Source organism: Nicotiana tomentosiformis, chromosome 7, assembly GCF_000390325.3.
Source record: "Nicotiana tomentosiformis chromosome 7, ASM39032v3, whole genome shotgun sequence".
Lineage (NCBI taxonomy): Eukaryota > Viridiplantae > Streptophyta > Magnoliopsida > Solanales > Solanaceae > Nicotiana > Nicotiana tomentosiformis.
In genome coordinates, this window is record NC_090818.1 from 40,834,980 (window position 1) to 40,856,568 (window position 21,589).

The following is a 21,589-nucleotide window of genomic DNA, read 5'->3' on the forward strand; positions in this document are numbered from 1 at the left end:
ATAGTGGACATATGACAGTCCTAGTCATACTGTTATCCCTTCATTTGTCTAACTTTTCAATCATAATTGGTTCTCACTTTCTCTTCCTGCAATTTCCTTTTCATTGTGTATGTCGTCATTCCCTAACAGCTGGTCTTTTCTATGTCAAAAGACAACCTTATAGAAGAAGGCTTTATATGTGGAGTCCAGAAACAAAGTGCACATCTTTTGTACTCAAACGCCACAAATAGTAAAAAATAAATTTGTGTACCATTTTATATATAACGTAGTTATTCACCGCGCTATACCTTAACAATACGTTTGTCCGTTAAGATATAGCGCGGTGAATAACCGCGCTAGATTTGAACTCAAAAAGGGTAGGATATATAGCGCACATATAGGACGCGCTATAGTATAGCACATTCTATATATGCGCTATATCTACTTTTAAAAGCGGGCATCTATCTTCCCTGACCAGAATACCAGTTACCCCCTTTCCTTTTCCAGCTCCCCCCCCCCCCCCCATTTTTAAAGCAAAAAACCTCCCATTGAAATTTATCCGTCCCACAAAAAGTGTATCTTCTCCGTATTGTAACAAGCTATCACCGGATTTTAGTGGTTATCGCGTAGTGGATTGCTCGTTTCTGCCCCCAAATCATTAAATCTTCACCTTTCAAAAATATTTAAATCGAGATATTCCGACTTACTTTTTGGTAAAACTCATGTATAAAAAATACGTATTAGTTATTTTTTTTAACTGTGGTCTATGTTTTTTCGTGATTGCTTTGTTATTTAATTAATTTATTATTTTTATCTGAATTAGATTATTTATGTGCTAAAAAATTAGTAAAATAGATAAATTATTATTTTATAAATAATTAATGTTATTAGTTGTTTTAAAAAATGTTTATTATGTTTTTTAGTGTGCTATATGTTTTTTCGTGATTTTTTTGTGATTAAATTAATTTGTTGTTTTAAAATGTTTATTAAAATTTCATCGTCTTCGATGTTAAACTTAGCATAACAAGCAACCTCTTGCGGAGTAACAGAATACAGATATCTTCCGATTACTTTAATATTCACCGAACGTTTGCCCGCGCTCATTTTTTTTACATAACAATGATACCAATCTATCGTACTCCATTGTAATTGGCAACTTAACATGACACTGTGGAAAATAACTATAGCGTACTGAGTTATTCTCCACCACAACCTCATTCCTCCCAATATAATGAAACCCCTAATTTTTCGCTCTTCAGATATTATGACAAAATACAAAATAACTTAAAGAACAAATATCTCGGAAGACTTGAAGGATCCTGAATGGATTTTTACCAAATTCTGAAACTCCTTAAATAAGGAAAAACCTAGTCCAGGGCGTACAATTATTTGATGTATAGCGCATACATAATAGGCGTTATACCCATATGAATTATTGGTGAGTCAGTTAAGTGTAGATGAATTATTGGTTGGGCCACATTTTATATATAGCGCGGTTATTCACCGTGCTATACCTTAACGGACAAACGTGCTATTAAGGTATAGTGCGATGAATAACCGCGCTGTATATACACTACTAGAAATCCGGTAAAAATTGACCAAAAAAACCGACCAACGTTGGTCGGTAATGGCCAAAAACTGACCAAAACGCGACCATTTACGTGTGGACGATATTTTTGTGGTCGGAGGAATACCGACCAACTTTGGTCGGTCAATTAAATTCAAAAAAAAATAATGCAAAAAAAAAAACTGACCAAAGTTGGTCGGTATTTTAATTATGTAATAAAAAGATTCACCATCTGGGAATCGAATCGGGGTCTATACTGTGGCAGAATACATTTTTTTTTACCTATTTGTGTCGTTTGATTCCAAAAGAACCACACTTTGGTTCCGGACTCTTATATTTGTGTTGTACATCTAAGGTGTCATTTGGTAGGATGTATAAAAATATTGCTGAATAATGTGTATTAGTAATACATGGGTTAGTAATGCAAGCATTAGTTATGCAGGGATTATATTTTATTCACTGTTTGGTGTGGTATATTAAAAATTAAAATGTATTGCATAATTTTTAAGAAATTTTATTTACAAAAATGCCTTTCATATTTTGTAGCTTCAAAGGAATTTAAGGATAATTTTATCTTTAACTGTGGTAATGCATGCATTAATAGCCTTGGTATTACTAACATCATCGTTTGCTACTAATACCATCTTGAAGAAATGCAGGGTAAGGTTGCGTACAATAGACCCTTGTGATCCGGCTATTCCTCCAACCCCATGTACAACAGGAGGTTAGTGCACCAGGTTGCCCGCTATATATTAGTTATACATAGGATAATACTAAATAGATTTTATAACTAATACTTACATAATAATACATAGGTTGAAAAAATATGTCAAACAAAAGATTAGTAATACCAAAAGCTAATGCATGCATTATTTTTACTAATACATCCTACCCTAAGATCCCTAACATGTTTGCTTAATGAGTTTCTTGTGCATCGCCAAAAGTTCAGAAATTAATTATTTCTTTGCTTTCCATTGTTTAATGGATCTTGGAACAATCAAAATATCATAGAAAATAATCTCTTAATAAAAAATCCTTTTAGTAGACTTGTTCATAATCTAATATATCTAGGATCTAGAAAACCAGAAGTCCTAGGAACACTATTTACGAAGGGTGTGAGATCAAAACTCAAGTTATTTGCAGGTCAGAAAGTTTACCAATAGAAAGAAACGAAGAAAAGGACATGGTGAAAACTCATAAAAATCTTTGGAACACTAAAAATGAAAATATCTAAGCAAGTGGGACCAACATTATGTCAAAGATTGGTACCTTATGGTTTAATGTGAATCAAACATCCAATCATCTCAGCACAAAAGGATTGTCCTAATATTTTTGATTTGATTACTTCATCTTAGGAATATAGCTGCAGACCTCATTGGAAAGCTTGAGACTATTATGTCCTTTTCTTTGTTTCTTTCTTAAGAAGCACAAGCAATTGGAGTAATGCAATGTGCCATTGTTGGGTTTTTTGTTTTTTCGCCACTAAATCGAATTTTTGTCGCGTAAGCCCTACTAAAGGAAAAAAAACTTCCCACTAGACATTTCTTTATTCGAAATGAAGACCCCAACTTTATCTGATATATTCATTTAAGTTACAAAACTATTTTTGTCGCATTAAAAAAACTTAACTTTAGCCAGTAAAGACACAAAAATAAATTATTGTCCGTCCATTAAAATAGTTAGAACTTAAACTCATAAAATTATTTTTGTCACATTAATAATAATTATACTTTACCCACTATAACATCAAATTCACTATACAAAAAATAGTTTTATAACTACTATATTGTTATAATAGGGTGGTGCTTGCTTCTCATTTTCAATCATCGGCTAATATCAGTTTGTGCTGAAAAGCCCTTTTCTTCTATTCTCATGCCTTAAAAATATGGTGACTTTGATAAGTGAATCTAAGTATCAAACTTATTAACATATGCATATGGTCCTAAACTCATACAACACTTTTTCTTAGTGTGTATGTGCATATATGCTTGATAAGATAGTGCAGAATGTGAATTTGATCCTACACCATTACGCATTATTTAATTTCACTTGTTCCCACTGTTTGTATAAATAGTGGCAAAGAATATGAATTTGATCCCAACACTAGTAGCACTTAATTTTGACAAAGACAATAGCTACACTTGTTATTCCAAACCTAATTTTATTCTGCTAAATGACGATACCCTTTACAGGATTCTCCTTCCACTGTAAAAGTCATTTAAAAAAAAAACCACTTCTCAATCCATTTTGCCCCGGCTTTCCACCACAAGAGATTGAATCTCTTTTAACATGCAAAAGGTTTAAGTGGGCGAAACCAGCAAAAGATATTCAAGATTAATATATATATTTATAAAAAATAATTTTTGATTTATATACATAATATAATTTTTTTTATATACTCAGTGTAATTTTCCGATGAAAAGTGAGTGTCGGGACAAGGTTCAGTTCAAACTCTGTATTTTTCTTTAAAAAAAAAAATTATACTATTAAATATATATAAACTACAACTCCACTAAGAACCCAATAACTCCGAGTTCACGTACATTGAAATCTTGGCTCTGCCCCTAACTTTTCCCTATGAGATATTAGTTTTGCCTAAGTCACGCTTTGGAGTATATTTCTGTTACACTACGTAAAAACCAACCTATTAAAAGGGGCACCAGAGATTAAAAGGTAAAAATAGAAGGTAAAAGAGCCAAGGGATGAAAAAAATAAAAATGAAGGAAAAAGGAGAATGGAACAAAGTTGTTTATTTCTGTCTTTTAAAGCTCTTTTTGAAACAATGGATAAAGGGAGGAGATCAAATTATACAATTGAAACAATTAAGATCTCTACCTTTTTCTCTTCAAATTAGTTGAAAGACTACTCCTCCAACAAAGTCTCTCAATCCTCGTACTCACATCAGCACAATCACAGAACATTAAAACAAATCCACATAATCCTCAAGAAGAAGAAGACCCTGAAACTCTAGGAGAAGTTACTGGAAACAACGGCAAAAGCTGTGGCTCAGAATCTCTAGGCGTTCTCCTTGGCGAAGGATGCATATAAAACTTCTTCTCAGCAATAGCTTTATCCTCTTCTGAAAGATTACTCAATGGAGATGACTTGTTAAATGTGTCTTCGATCAATGGCGTAACTGGGCTTAAAGCAAGCGAAGGGAAATCAAGAATACTGGGCGATAAAATCTCGGGCTTGTTCCGAGGTGAAAAACTACTTGAATTATGGGCTGAATGAAGCCCAGGAATCAAAGGGCTAATCATTAACCCATTTTTTAAACTGTTTCTTCTTTCGTAGAGCTTGAAACCGGGTTTTTTAGGGGCAGTTCTAATAGGAGGAATGGTCCCTTTATTGGAAGATGAAGATGAAGATGGATCTGCTTGTTTTGCAGTTTCAGCGGAACCAGTGAGCATTTGAACAACTTGTTTAAAGGAAGAAGTATCAGCTTGTACAAAAGTTGTTGGGTAAGGGTTGTTTATTTCAGATCTAGAGATTGTTTTTGGGGTCAGTGGTGGGGTTGGATTTTGGATTACTGATCCATTGCTGTTGCTGTTTGGACTTGTTCCATTGCTTCTTGGTGAGTTTATTGAAGATGGGTTCTCTCTATCTTGAATTCTTGAGGTCATTTCCATTGTATCTCAAATGCTCTCTTTTTTTGGCAAATAGATGAAGAAGAATTGAGAGAAAGAATGTTGGAGTGAAAAATAAGGCTATGGTGAGAGGAATTTGCTTTTGTATTTGTGCAAAGTGCATTTGCTTCAAAGTCTTTCTTTTTGTCTTTAAGACTAATTTTCTCACCTCAGCAACAAAAGAGAGTGAAAGACTCTTTCTTTTTCTCTATTTCTCTTTGTTATATTGGGTTTGCTTTTGCTTTATGGTGGGAGGTGGTGGGGGTGAAAAAAAAAAGGGATGGTTGATTGGGTAGAGAGAAAATGCAACCCACAATGGTCAATATAGATAAGAAAAAGGAAAGAAAAGAAAAGAAAAGAAAAGGTAGGGGGGTATTGGTGTAGTTTGGAATTTAGGGCGTCAGCGTCAGAAGTGGCCAAAGAGTGGGAATTTCAATTTCAAAGTATTTGAGCTGTACATTGACTTCAGAGCCCTGACCCTGACCCCTTCTCTGGCCCTCTGTACTCTAAAACTAAGAGAAAGCCTACACACTACACTCACTGCTGTTTTGATTGGGTGTGTGAAGGATGCTAACATGTCATCTGTATACATGACATCTTTATCAACTTCAACATATGTGAATGAAAAACTTTCGATAAGGGATATTTTTGCCTTAAGATGAGCACCATGTGATAAGAATTTAAATTAGTAGGCAGATCCAGAAATTTCATCAAGGGGTATCAAAATATAAATAATTAGATATATCAAAAAGTGAAAGCGAGTCAACGTATAGTAAATATACATAAAATAAAAAAATTATCTAGTAGAATAGTGTAATTTTTCGGCGAAGGAGTATCACTTGACACCCCTTACTTCAATGTGGCTCCACCACTGCTAGTAGGATATTCGCTCTTTTCTTTATCCGGTGTAGCTGAACTTTTTTGTTTATGCGATGAGAAACTTACTGAGTATTAAAATGAGTTGGTAGAAAGTAAGTCAGTCGCCCAACGATTACTAGCAATTCCGGCTCGTATACTAGATAGTTATACAAAAGAAATATCTTTATGAACAAAATAATACACATGGTCAGTTGATTTCTAAATTGAGAGATATTTATTCTAAAAAATATACTTCCATTATTATTTATATTTATTTTTCATATATAATTGTTGGAGTTTAAAACACTGAATTTTGTTGTATCCGCCGTACTTACCACTTTCGAAAAGGTCCAAGTGTCCGTAAATTTTAATGAAGGAAAAGAGGAAAGTTGTGAGAAACAGCGTCCGTGACTTGGGCACTTTGAGCCGCTTGTCTTGTTTTTCTTCCTTCAAATCATTGAGGAGACATTTTCGTGATTGAACCTACAAATTTTCTCCTCTCTCTTCTGTTTTATCTTGTCTTTACTTTTATTTCTTTTTCTTTTTTGTATATTTAAATCTTAGATTAATACTGTTTACAAGGATTAAAATCAAAAAAATACTACTTCTATTCTATTATAAAGTATTGGTTTTACCTGGTGGGGCTACAATGCAAGGTCCTTTTTCTTTAAAAATTTCAGGTACTTATTGTTTATAAATGTCTTGTCATACCAAATAGTAGCAAAAGATATTGGTCCCAAAGTTTCAGCGATCAATATTGCCTAATAAGTTCAGTCAACCACTTAACGCATCGGATATGTTAGAATATGATAACAAAAACAAAAAAACATACATTAAACACAAAGCAATTTCAATAATTGAATGATTAATTTTCTATGTGGAAGTTTGTTTATAGCCTGTACACAAATTTTGCTTCCACAACAAATTATTTGCTTTACAAAGTCGTAATTAATGAGAGATATTTAGTCAATAGTTAACGATTAGTGGGTATTAAAAGTTATATCCCTTCCTATAAACACTTATTTGAAGTAATGGGAAATCATTTTTGAGCACTTGAAAAAGGTATGATCAAATTCCCATTCAATTGGAATTGAAAATACTGATAATTAAAGGATTAGAATTTAGAAACGAGGTGGAGCACTAAATAAAATAGCACTAAGTACTGCAATTATTTTCAAGAACAGACACGTACACCTCTCTTTGAATTTTTCATTTAATTATTCAATATAATTATTAATTTGTTGAATAAATGGAGTTTCCAAGCCCTTATGAAAAAGCAATTGTTAACTTCTATAAGTGTTCAAGTAGTAAAGTTAAACGAGCAATCAACGTGCTTAGTCTTATTGGTTTAACTCCGATGCTGACTAAGTTTGAAATTAATTACTAATTCTATGATCTTAATAATATTTACTTCGGCCGGCTTGACTTAAATTGTTAGACAATGTTTTCACAGTAGGTGGGCTGTAATTATTATTATAATTATTATTTGGGTGCTTTATATGTTTGGATTGAATAGTGACAAGATTAAGTGAATCCTACTCTGATAATTGCTGGCCTAGCTACTCCTAGTAGGGTCCGAATTTCCATTGGTTTAATCTCTAAGTCACATGATTTTAAAATATCTTAACAATTATGATTATTATAATTAGCATCTTAGTAGGTCAGAAATTTAAGGGGGCTAAGTCACATGTGAGTTTTAAGAATATGTCCATTTCTTGAAAGCTGTCAAATTAGGAAATGGTACAACAATCCAAACACTAATTATAATATTAATCTAATTTGACTTTTCTTTACTATTGAGCCATTCTTGCTTAGTTGTTTTCTAGAACTAATAAGCCCGAGAAGATTTATTTATTAAATTTCCTATTAACTTCAAATTACTGTAACTATGATACGATGAACTATTCAGCTTCGACTTGACAAGATATGCAGTTACTTTCACCATAAATTATATGCAGATAATATAATTTAAATCGTGGGCAAAGGCAGTGCAAACGACAAAAAGTGTAGTAAGGTGTGGAGTCATTACTTGTTTAATTTGTTGAGAATATTGGATGAGAAATAGTTGGGAGAAAAAATGGAATCATATGTCAACTGATGAAAAGATAGAAAATCCACTTAGAGATTTTTGATGGACACTTTTGAAAATATTTCATATCTCCTTTTTATTTTTTTCCAGGCAAGGAGTAGGAAATGTCTAATTGTTTATCAGTAATAAGGATGTCTTCTTTTTTTTTTTTAATAAAAAAAAGTTCCCAGCCATCTTATTAGTAGGATGTCTTGAAATTCAAACTACTAGTAATACTATCGTTCGAATTATAACCTTCTGACTACTAAATTATTCTAGTTGAAGGAACAATAATACCTATACCTATTTTGGTGAACAGTATTATCCGATATATGTATTGATGAACGTAGTAGCATTAGTCGAGACTCGAGACGCACACAAGCTGACCTGAATACTATGATTATTGAAAAAAATACACTATACCTAATGTAAGTGAACTTCAATTAGTGGAATATGGAGATATCTAATTAATGGAGTATTTAAATGCTGAAAAAGCTTTGATCGACGTTGTAATTATTTTTAAAGTGGGAACTAAGCTTAGATCTTTGCTCTTCCAGAAAATCTAATGGGAATCAATATTATTTGTCTGGTTTTGGCAACAGGACTGTCGGATCCTGAAAACGCAGAAACTAAAAAACAAAAGTGAGTTTCTTGGTTGGTTTCACAACCGCGTTGCTGCACCAGCTCAGATTATTTTAGAGGGGCAAGTCATTTTTCCACAAGATATGTAGTGAAAATTTAAGAAATTTGTTGATCGGATTAACAAGATTTTAGAACTTTTCATCGCACTTATGTAGTAAACGAAAGAAGATAAACAAATTAAAGACAAACATGAGAACATATCCTCCGAGGTTTATGATACCTCAATCGTCATACAAAGATTGTGTAAACGGTACATGAAAGACTTATCGCTTCTCCTACTGAAATATTAAATTGTTGTTCTTGGTTTTGTCTTCGTAATTTATTTTTATTTTATTTTATCTAGCAGTAGGTAAAGTAATAAATCAAAATTAAGGAAATAAGAAAACTCTATAAGAAAATGAGACGATTCTCTTTTGAGCTATATCATAAAGATATATTTTCCTCTACACCAAACAAAAGTATTTTCACAAATGTCTATAATTGGTTTGTTGAAGGCTTAATCTTAAGTGAACTTAATAACATGGTTATTTAGGAAAAAGAATAGTAATGCATTTTCTTTTTAAATTATTTTGTGAGTTTCCTAGCCCGTGAATAGTGGAAGAAGAAATAAGAGAAGAGGATTTTTGTGAGATTGAAACTATGAACTTAAATTGTGTAAGATGGTGTTGATGGTACATAATTAAAACCATTAGAAAAGCAGTAATGCTTTGGATTCCCGTTTAAGACTTCAAAATCAAACAAGTACATATATATAATTAAATAATATAAATGTTATATTACCTATTACGTGTGCTTTGACTACTGTTAATCATTAGGATATTTTCATCTGAATAATCAACGAAAGAAATTTCTTCCCTTCTTCAAAGTCAGGGAAATCGTAGTACGCTAGACTATTCAAATTCAAACTAGCTGGCGAAGTGACTTAGAGAAAGTCCTTTGCCGAATTTGTCGTTCCTTATTAGGGTTCCTAAGAATATTTCCATCTTATTTGTAGCTCAGAATTATAGGGCGGCTCATTAACTTTGATGTCTAACTATCTGTTAGTTTTCCCTTTCTTGCACGCAAGAGTTTGACTTAAGTGTCAATAAATTGGATTAAAATCATGAGAAATTAAAGTTCACATTCCAATAAATTCAAGACCATACTTCTTTTTTTCATCCTGTCTTTGTGCAGAATTACTCAATACAATACCATTATGAAAGACAAAAATCATCTATCTAAATTTTGGTGGCAGAGTTAGTTTCCCTTTTGACCTTTGCATCGCTGTAATGAAAAGGAAAAAAATTGAATAATATCTTAGTTTTAAGCAACGACAGATAGGGGTGTACAAATAAAACCAACAAATCGCACAAACCGATAATTTGAGTCAAACTGAGAAAAAAAAACCCGCCTATGATTTGGTTTGGTGTGGGGGAAAAAACCCGATCATATTTAATTTGGTTTTAACTAAAAAAGGTCAAACCGAAACCAAACCAACCCGACATTATATGTATCGATGTATTAAATGTATTTAATACATAAAAATATTTATGGTAGTGTAGTTTATAAATATTTCTTAAGTTTTTTCATAATTTTATCTTTTAATTAACGTATTATTTCAAGCTTGGGCTTATAATTTTTAGATGCTCCAATAAGTTTTATAGTCCATAAATGTTAGTAAATCAAATAAATCCTAAACCAAAATCAAATCAATACTAATGCTAATAAAAGACATTCAATTCAATTATACTATGAATGAAAATCGTGTTGGATATCTATTTTTAGTTTTTCCAAGGTTTAGATAAAATGAATAACTTTTTTTTCTTTTAGTGGTTAGTCATGTAAATAATAGTAGTACTTATTAATCATAATTTTAAATTATGTTTGTTTTCATTATGACTTATTAATAATATTTATTTTATGCGATTTTATTATCTTTATTGTTGAATATTTTAGTACAATGTCATGACTCATCTCATATTTATGTTATTTTATTAAAAAATACCTTATATAGTTTTGTCTTACTAGGATTAAAAAAATATTTGGAGCACAAATTTTACGTTTTGTGCTATGAAGACTTATAAAAAAAAAAACGAAAACCTGAAAAACCCGAGAAAAATCGAGATTAAAAAATTTGACTTTTATTGGTTTGGTTTTGTATTTAGATTTAATAATCCGATACAATTGATTTGATTTGATAATTAGAAAATCCGAACTAACCCGACCCATGTACACCCTAGCGACAGACAACGACAGATGCACACCAACGACAGTAGAATGAGCTCGATTCATTGTCACAAAATAATCGTAGTAAATATTGTGGTATATGATTTAAATTTTTGATTTCAACTTTGGTTTTAAATCTCAACGGGAGAATGAGTTGGACACGTAAAAGGAGCAAGCAAATGGCTATATTTCATTGTGTAATCTATTAGTAGATGTAGATATTAAGTTATTTCCCTTTATACCAAATCATACAAATTTATCATGATTAAATAAACTAAGGTGAAAATATATATTAATTAACTATAAATTAATAGAAGGTAGCCTTGAAACAATGATCAAGTTGTTTTCGTGTGATCTATAGGTCATGAGTTCGAGTCGTGAAATCAATGAAGCCTTCCTCGAATCTTGTATGAACGCATGATAATGGGATAGCCTCTAACTATAATTTAATGATAATCATATTTTTGGAGACATGTGGTGTATTTATATTTAACGGAATGAAACATTTACCTACTAAAGTCTGAGTCCTTAGTTTAAAAGATATACCAAAGGATGGGATAAAGGGGACCACTTCAAAACTACAACTATATTTATATTTTTCTTATAAGGTTCATGAATAGTAGACAAATTTGTGCTACTATCTAGCTGTCATAATCTTGTTTATGTTTTCTGGTCTTCTTTACATTCTGAAAGCAATGCCCTTCAGTATTTTAAGTAGGAATTTATTTTATCAGAGTCATTTCAGGAAGTTTCGTACTCTCAAACTGTACTTTCTTTTTTCTTAATAATTTATTACCCTTTTTTAGCGTTCTGCTACTGTGATAGTGGGGAGGTGGAAAACCAGATTATATATTTGTTCAAAGTAAACTTCATAGAAACTTCAGATTATATCATGACGTTCACAAGGAAGGATTTCAATGCTTATTTTATTCGTCGTACTATCCAACCTAGTGCCGTGAACTTACGAATGCTTTTATTTGTTTGGGGTATTGACATACCAACAATCATTATAATGACAAAACAGTGTCATTTCTTATAATGACAAAACAGTGTCATTACTTTGTACTACTATCCAAACAGTGTCATTGACATACCAACAATCATTATAAGGAAGTAGTACAATGTTGAAAAGTTTCCAATACATCCGCAGTTTACTTCAATCATTAAAGGACCTAATACATGAGCTTAACAGAACTTAGAGCAAGATAATCAGAAAGAACCTGAGGTTAAAAAGAGAATAAAATGCAGACAAGTTATCTTGATGAAACTGTTGCTGAGCCGTTTGCCGCGCATGAGTTGGATTCACTAGATGTGAAGCCAAATAAGCTGTCAGCCAACCATGACAAACAAGTGAAAATTGTGTCTGTCAAAGTGCTCTAGCCACGCTTTTGAACTCATTCAAGCAAGAATGCAGAATTTTCTGTCGTTTTTGAAGTGATTGCCGTTCGTTCTCTAGAGTATCTATGGCTCCAGGTGCAACAAACATGTCCATGAATTTTTCATCATTTACAGCAAACAAATCCAGCCCAAGTGCTACAAGAAGCCGTTCTCGACTGTCCACAAATAGGAAATACTATTAGTCAGTTTTGTAATTACTGGACACGCCTTTAATAAAACATACTAAGAAATGTTCTACAAAAATGTGTATGAAGACCGTGGTGTCATAAACCAATAGCAAGATGTATACTAATCACTAGAAGTGAAGCTGAAGATGATCATGTCCACAAGGACACATACATATAAAAGTTAACACTCATGTGTTTTACATTTTGGACCTATGTATTATTTTCTTTATGGAAGACTTCTCTAGGAACTCCTCCTAATTTTTATCTGAGATATGACCATCTCGATCAAGACACATCGGCTTGAGGTTGAGCAGTTATCTAGTGAACTATATGCTAACTCACAGTTAGTAAGAATATACACAGTTGATATTTGTACACATAATACAGGAATTCTTCCAATAAATTAATAGAGGCCAGAGAAACTTAGTAGCATACCATGGAGTTAAAAATCCAGAATTTAGTGTTGATGCCACGCTGCGCTCTACCAGAACTTCACGTATTCGAGCAAAATGCTGTGCAGCTGAGGAGCATATCTCTGCATAAGTAGAGCCTGGTCTTGATATGTTGTCCCCATTTCCAAACAAAAGGCTCTCACCATTTTGGCCACAATTTCTAGCATTGCCTGCAATTCTCGGGTGGCGTTTTCTTGCTCCAACCTCGACACAGTTTACAAGTTCTCTTTTGATACCATAATTTCCATCAGAAGGTTGGTCTGGAGATGGGGTCTCGGGCACAGTCATTTGGCATTCTCGTAGGGCTTCTCTATTTTCTGTAACTTTTCCAGGTGTTGTTTCCTGAGCATTTTTTTCAGGGGGCATGTTTTCTTGGTCTTTCATAACTTCTTTGCGCAATGCAGTCCCCCCATCAGATAGCTCGAGACATAATGGACCAGTTGAGGCTTGATTGAATTGGTACATTGAGCTTGCACCAGAGCTAAAACTCCCAATGAAGCTGTTCTCATAGCAGACATGAGAATATGGGCTTGTAACTGAATCAAGATGATGGCGTAGTAGTTGCTTGCACTCTTTGGATAGATCTTTTATGAAATGGTTGTACGATTGCCTTAGAGCAGCGTGAAAACCGACATATCCATCCATATCCGCTGATCTATGTCCGTCTGCATTATAAAAATAACATTCAAATAATCAACCATTATGTAATGTAGAATTGGATTGCATGTCCTATTCTAACATTATAATGCTATTAGTTAAACTGCATAACTGCATCAACAGTTTCTGCTTCAATAAACTGCATAACTTTTTTCAAAACTATTAGTTAATTAAGATTGATTACTGCTTCACACAATCTAAAGAAATGGATGACTGAAACAAGAAAAGAAAATTTGATTAATTTTGCAATAATACTAAATACAGGAGGCTTAGATTCTCCTGAAGGTCAGCTTATTCATTTCGTCAAAGAGAATATCAGCTAAGATGGTAATTAGTCTAAAGAAGCAGGAAGTTGCTCAGACTCGGAACAAAAATAAGACTTAAGTTCTTACGGTTGGAGTCATGTCCGTGATTTTTCTCAATAGAAATCTCGAAGAGATTGCCCAAAACAAAAGCCAAACGATCACAAGCTGTGTCAAGAAGAGGAGCAAGCCAAGATCGAGCTGCAGCTCGTGCAATCTCTGCAGCTGCCTCAGTAATTCCTCTACCCCCACCACGGCCAGTATGAGCAAGCAAAATGTTAGCCACCTGTCACCAACTCCATTAAATTAAATTCCCTATTTCTAACAAGAAAGCGTTTTTATTTTAAGGAAAATACCTTCTCCCTTGACACAGGGGGGCATTTAATTGAATATGTTGCGCATCGAAATTCATGCATCACCCTCTCAAAGGCAGCACCACCATAAAGGCGAAGGGTCGCATTTGGAGGTTTAATATCAACTGTAACACTTGGCCAACTCCCAATACCACTCTCTGACCGTTCTTCCTCTGTTGTTTTCCCCCATTGCTCGGGTGCTGGATCTGCTGCACCATCAATAAGTGCCTCCTTTATCAAACACAAGAAACACCAAATCAGAAATATATTCGTCCCTCAAAGATACATTATACTTAGCACTGCAAAAAGATAGTGCCAAGTTCTTGCCCATTCCAGATACTCTGGAAGTAACACCTTAAACAATAAAGCTAATGAGGAGTGCAGATATTACGTAGATTTTAGAAACAATACTGACCACATGATTGCATAAAGCGGCAGTGTGCAACATGGCAGATTTCCGAAGATGTGCAACATCAGATGTTGCCTTTATCTTGCACTCCGTTCTAGCTATTTCAGCACTGACTTCGCCACATCGTTGTTCAAGCAGAGCAAGTGTTGCCGGTGCAGCTTCTTTGTATCTTCTCTGGAGCTCCGCCTCCAAATAATCTCTGAGACAACCGAACCCAACATAGGACCTGTATTTGTCTTCATCAAACCCACCTTTAACACTATCACGCAAATAGTGTAACATCTCTGCATCCACTTGAGATATTTGACGGCGAAACTCATCATTGGAAATTGTGCCTCGATCCTTAGGCAGTGCCACAAAAAAGGGACGAGTATTCTCCCCTAGATAACCACTTGCACTCAAATACCGATCTACTTCCCAGCGGTCAGTGAACTCCTGAACACGGATTATGTCACAATTATAGCCAGTACATGAGAGGAAAAGTAATACCAAACAACTCATTGAAGAGGAAAAAGAAGGCAAATATGTATCAGTATGGTTTTCAAAGGAACATCGTTGATGATTAGTCCCCATACAGGCATACTTGTCTAATAATCAAGGAGATAACTTACCCCAGCTTCCTTTATTTTAACCCCCAAAAAAAAAAAGCAATGATTTTGAATTTGCATTTTAGAAATCTCAGCACTCATCACATAATTTAGTTATTTATCTGTTAAAGGTAACACCTACTGATACACTAGAGCATATGCATAAACTTCTTATCATCAATATTAAAAACAACATTTCACATGTTCAAGCGCATGCCAGGAAAACTTGGTGTTGATACCTTGAGCCGGTTATCAAATTTGGAGACAACAATCACTGTCCTCCTAAAGGTTGGATCAATCTCTCGAATAGTGTCCAGCCATAAAGACGAGCACCATTCTACACTGCTCTGCTGAAGGAACAGAATAATTCGATGGGGTGGACTGGCTAGTGACTTCACCATGGATAGAATCTCATCTGGCGTTCTCTCCGGTTCGCCCTTCTTCGCCTGCCAGAAGAATATAATGAGTCACTCCAACATGTGTGCTACTATTTGATTAGTTGTATATTCAATGACACATAACTTACTTTTAGAACAAAGCCAGGTGTATCGATAATGGTAAGATTAGGACAATGGGCATATTCTGCTCTCATGACAATCGGCTTTGAAGAGACTGCAGCTCTTGTCCTTTTCAAAAGTGATTCAGTCCGAAACTTTATGGTATCTACAATTGCAGAGGCCAGCACAATAGGGCTTCCATATTCTTCTGAATCCTCCTCCTGCATCAAAATTTAAAAGCCATGTTCCAAATATCAGCATTTCCTCCATTTTTAAAGTCAGCACACAACAATTAACTCATTTTGAACAGATACAGGAATTCTAAAGCCAATCTTGATTAGTTGGGATTGAGGCATAGTGAATTGAGGTCAACTATATGAATTCTCTATCCCATTTCACTCTATTGATAATTCATGGTACTATGTTAACTTACTGCACCCCCTCCTCATTACCTATTTGAGACCGACTATAATTTGCTAACAGTTTAAGTTCTATGTACAGCGTAAAACATATTTACAAAATCAGGTAACCTATTAGGTAATTACAAAGAATCTCTTGATGAGCATTAACTGTAATCAAGTAAAATTGGTAACAGACCTACTATCACAAGTTTAAATTCACCAATAGTATAAAAATAATATACAGTGTCATTATATATAACTTAAATGCATTTGTCAAACTCTTGCAGAGCGAAGTTCAAGAATGACATAGATTAAAAGACAAAAGGAGTATAGCAGACCTGAAAGCGGCAACGGGGCTCTAGAGCGGTGGGGTCGTGGACCATTTGCAAGATGAGAGGGCGTCGGGTACCCATCTCAACTTCTCGGACATTAAACCGGAATCCCAATAGGGCTTCGAGGAGAGAGCTCTTTCCATCGGACTGTCCACCAATGGCTACTATTTCAGGAATCGGAAGTTTCTCACCGAAGGCCACAGCCGCTGCTTGGAGCCGATTGTAAGCCTCAAATCGGTCCTTGAATTCAGAACCCGAATCCGAAGCATGCTGCTTGTGGTGTTTCTTGGAAATGGAAGTACTGTTTGGGGTTTTGGTTGGTGTGTTGAGGAAGGTATTGGTCGTAGACATTGTTAATGGAGCGGAACAATGGAGGAGTTAGGAGCCTATGACCCAAATAGGGGATTCAATTTCATCAATTTTGAATTTGAATTGACCGGGGGGGGGGGGGGGGATATAGACGTTGAGATTGTGGGGGCTTAACTGTTGATTTTAGACCAAAGTGAGGGCGCAGTCAATATCAACGGCCTGATGTTTGAGGCCGATTTGTTGCTTGTGTGTGTGTGTGAGCAGAGGAAGCCCAATAAGATAATTTTGCGTCTTCTTTATTATTTGAGATTTTTACCTATCCATACTACATTATAAACTTATGTACTCCTCATAGAGAGGTTATTATCTAATTACATTAGCATATACAATTTACCATTCATATACAAATCAATATATTAGACTCCAATCTTACCCATTTTAGGCTCCATTCTTCTCTATTTTTCTTCTTCGTATATTACTCCCTTTTCGTTCCTCTCGATTCAGCTTTTGCAGATGAACATGCTTGGAACTTTGAAGAATGGTGAATAAAAATGATTCAACTAGTTAAAATCCATCGGATACATACATAAAGCACAAATATAAATGGGTTATCAGAACTTTTTTTTAGATGAATAAACAAGAAATTGTCAACATGAATGGCGTTTGGAACTAAACTGAAAATAATTGACGGTGTAATTGAAACTAAACTGAAGTTGGTCATATATACATGAGCTTAAACTCCATTGATAACCATTAGAAAGCTTTGAATTCGAAAATCAAAATTTGCAAAATTATTATTTATTTGGATTTGGTGTTGTTGCAAATGTTTGGGAATATCATTTGGAGTTTATATCTCAATTTTGAGAGAAGTTGGTAAAGATTCAAGTTTTTTTGGTTGGAATTTTATATTGATACTCGAAAAAGAAGACATATATATATTATATATATTTTGTATATTGAGTGTAGAAACGGTATATAAAATATCTACAACTTACATAACTGTATACAAGTTGTATATAAATTATATGTAATTTGTAGTTTTTGACTGGATTCAGTACAAAAAATTTATATTTAATTTGTAGATAAATTGAAGATAAATTGTAGATTTTGACCAGATTTATATACATTTTGTAAAAACCTTTAGTTACTTTCTGTAAATATAAAAACTTAGACAAATCGGGTAAATAAGTTTAAAATCTCATATATATACGAAAAATTCCCTTATTATTTATTACACATTAATTTGTGAAAATAGCACATGTTAGCTACTTTCCGGACTGGTAATTAAAAAATTACCAGTGTTTGCAAAGTCATTAAAATATAGTCACTATTTTGCTGAAACATGAAAAGTTCCAGCATAATAGACTGGATTATGGAGCTCTTACGTATAAACTTCCAGCATATTATGTTGAAACTCCAGCACACGAAAAGTTCCATCATAATATGATGGATTATGGAGCTCCTGCGTATAAACTTTCAACATATTATGCTGAAATTTTTTCGGATTTTTAAGGGTATTTTTGTTTAGATTTTATTTTTATATGAAAAAGTGGCTAAATTTCGATTGCTTTTGAAACTGTGGCTATTTTTCAGTTATCAGTTGTAAATTTAGTTATTTCTGATTTTTTTTTTCCCATTAATTTTGAAGCCTTATCTTTTCCTTCAAAAAAAATGTATTAGACGCAAACAAATTTTATTTTCATAAAATAAAGGATTATAGGCATGCAAAATGATTCTACTAGTGCACTCTAATAGTTTGGTTCATGAGAAACACTTAACTGAATAAATAGCTTGAAGAAGGAAGGATAGAGAAGCAAAATAATCATGAGACAGTAATAAAGTTAAAGTTCAAGATCGAGCAACAAGAGCACAAGTAGAATAAGGGAGGCCCAATAGTCATTCCCAACATATGGGAACATACTCAATATAGTATTAAGCCATCGTTCAAACACACAAACTTATTGTGAGTTCGTAGATTTTAATTATTTTTCCATGCCTTCTCTTTATTACTTGTGCTTCAATTATTTTTTTTCTGAAGAACAATATTAGCTTCAATATTGGAGTGCTAGATTTTAACCGATATTCTGTTTTATTTTTTTTCTTTTGGGCCTTCTGTTTTTCTGCAAAGAAAGTCTGCAAATTGACAGATCCAAAAATTCGTGCTTCTTTTCCATAATCGGTAAATCGGAAAGAATGAGGTTTTGAGAGTAATGGTGAAGAAGGGAGACGACCTCTGTGTGAGAAATGGAAGAAAACAAGCTTTAATGAAGGATTCAATCGCGGGAAATGGGAATTGGGACGTTGCTGAAATGCAAGAATCAGATGAGGGTTTTTGGGTTTTTTCTTTTTTGAATTTCCGGCAATATTACATTTATATATGTTGGGGCCAAAATATAATAATTGAATATTGATGATAAAGTATGAATTTCCCCCCTTCACTTTATAATTAGACCAAATTCTATTTAAGCACTAATTAAGCAAGAAGGTCAATTCTGCAATAATTAAAACTTGAAGGTCAATTTACAATATAAGTTTGAAAAAGGGTCATATGGCCAAGAGTCCCCAAGTAACTGCATAGTTAGTAAAGTCGAATGAAAAACTTGGTTATTTGAATTTAAGAAGTTCCCTAGCTCATAGAATTCAGTGATTTAAGATAGTGGTTTTCGTTCCATAAGTCAATTAGTGGTAAATTTTCAGTATTCTAACTACTTGATTTACCAGTTTGCTCTTTCCCTGTATATTTTTAAAAATCCGAGATCCTCTTTTCCCTAAATCACTTACCCCCTTTCAACTGTGTGTGCTTTACTTGATTTAAACTAAAGGTTAGTTAACTAACTAGCTGGATTTAAAGCATGTACATAGGCTCGATAATATATGGTCTACAGGACCACATCAAGCTAGATTTTTACGCAGTAATAAACAAAATAATTAGTCAACACGCAAACTAGACTTTGATCCTATGGGTATTTGCTCTTCCAAAAGCAAATATTATTAGAGGATGGAGAGTAAGGAAAAATCGTATTCGTGCATGATGTTTACAATAACTCTATAAAGGCTATGCTGATACTTACTATATACCCTCAAAATCGAATAACAATTGAATTTGTAAGTGGTTTTAAGGATATGTGGACTAACTTGACACAAAAAGATAAATTAGATTGCAACTAAAATAAATAATGATAAAGTAAATGTAAACCACACGAATTGAAGAGTCTTAGCCTTGGAAGGTTAATCACCTTCGAGCAAGGTACACTTCGATCGATGTCAGGACACAGAAGCACAAGATCTTAAAGAGAAAATAATAATGATGTATTGCTTTGGAATTCGTGTTACAATGTTCAATGGATTATCAGACCCCCCTTTATATAGTAGAGGATTCCTACTTTAGGTACAATTCTATAAAAGGTAAAAATTCCTTGATTTGCTGATCGTCGGTTCCTTACTGATACGCGCCGAGATTCCCGCCGCAACATCTGCCCGGTTACAGATATTTCGGTCTTCTATTGGTTAGGATAACAATGTTTCTTAGAGCTCGTTCGAGGCTGGGGTCGACTCAGGGGTCTCAGACTCAATGTTCTCGAAGGCAGGTATCCTGACTCCGGGTTCTAGCCCGGTGTGACTTAGGGCCGATCTTTAGTCTCGCATTGTCATGTTCTGAGCCCGTCCTTTCATGTCGTAGGCGAACTCGATCTCGACCGTATACAGATAGTCCCCTCGATTTTCGAATAGTAGACGACGAGAAATGACATGAGCTTCCGATTCTTTCTTCGACACCACACGACAGAAACGAAAAAACATTCATAACGTCTCGTCAATTAAGTCTTAATGACATTAAATGTTTGTCAGTTGATGGTCGACCACTCCTGGATGCGAACCGTCATTGAAAAACTATAAATACCTCATCATTTGCTCATTCAAACTTTACATTCAAACTTTCTGCCCTCGTAACTTAGCAATCTTAATATTTTGGGCACTTATATTTCGGTTATTTGAGATCTTTTTATAAGAACTTCTATTCCGTCTTCATCCCAAATCATCAAGTGTACACTTTTAACTTCCTATTCTTCCTCCTTTTTTCTTTATTTTCAAAGAAATGGCGAAGACTTCAAAAATCGTTCCCCAAAAAGAAACTCCTTCTACCTCGCAACCGGCTACCGAAGATATTGTTTCGCGTACTGCTATAGAGGAACCAGTACCGGAACCTCTTCTGAAAATGTTCATCCCGGGGGGTGCCCGGTCAATGCTAATTTTAAGGTCGAAAAGCCATCCTCCGTATCAGGCCGGTGCGAGGAGGTCTCGAGGTACATCTGCTCGATCACCGAGGATATTCTTTCCGAAGTAAAAAAAGATTGTAACTGGGTTGACAAACATGTGGTGGTTCCCAAACCTAACGAGGCCATCACCACCCACGTCGAGGGATTTCTAAGTGTTTACACTTATCCCTTCACGCTGGACCCCTTGGACCCGGTTATCATCGACTTTTGCAAAAGATACGAGGTAATCCTCGGTCAAATTCACCCTTATTTCTAGAGGATCGTAATCCTCCTCCGTTTTTCTGTAAGCAAGATCGAAGGGTGCCCTTTCACTATCGACCACCTTATGCGTTTATACAGTCCCCGAATCTACCGGGGGGGACTAATCAAGCTCGCCCGCTGGGCCAGTAAAACCCCGTTCTCGAGCATCGATAAAGATAAGGATCGAGGTTGGCTAGGCCATTTTGTCTGAGTGAGGACTTCGGACTTCATCCCGGCCGAGCACATACCGTTCCCTAAGAAATGGA

General features: G+C 34.5%; 2 protein-coding genes across 2 annotated transcripts; both read right to left on the reverse strand.

The window, feature by feature from the left end:
• Positions 1-4,278: 4,278 nt before the first annotated feature.
• LOC104113174 (VQ motif-containing protein 4-like) lies at positions 4,279-5,476 on the reverse strand. The gene has a single exon (XM_009623281.4). The coding sequence runs from the start codon at positions 5,173-5,175 to the stop codon at positions 4,489-4,491; it is 687 nt and encodes a 228-aa protein (XP_009621576.1). The 5' UTR covers positions 5,176-5,476; the 3' UTR covers positions 4,279-4,488.
• A 6,482-nt stretch (positions 5,477-11,958) lies between these two features.
• Positions 11,959-16,936, reverse strand: LOC104113182 (dynamin-related protein 5A). The gene is made up of 8 exons (XM_009623293.4): positions 16,507-16,936; positions 15,797-15,988; positions 15,510-15,716; positions 14,690-15,118; positions 14,278-14,505; positions 14,012-14,207; positions 12,946-13,627; positions 11,959-12,498 (listed from the first exon to the last, which is right to left on the reverse strand). The coding sequence occupies exons 1-8, from the start codon at positions 16,849-16,851 to the stop codon at positions 12,312-12,314; spliced, it is 2,466 nt and encodes an 821-aa protein (XP_009621588.1). The 5' UTR covers positions 16,852-16,936; the 3' UTR covers positions 11,959-12,311.
• Positions 16,937-21,589: the final 4,653 nt, after the last annotated feature.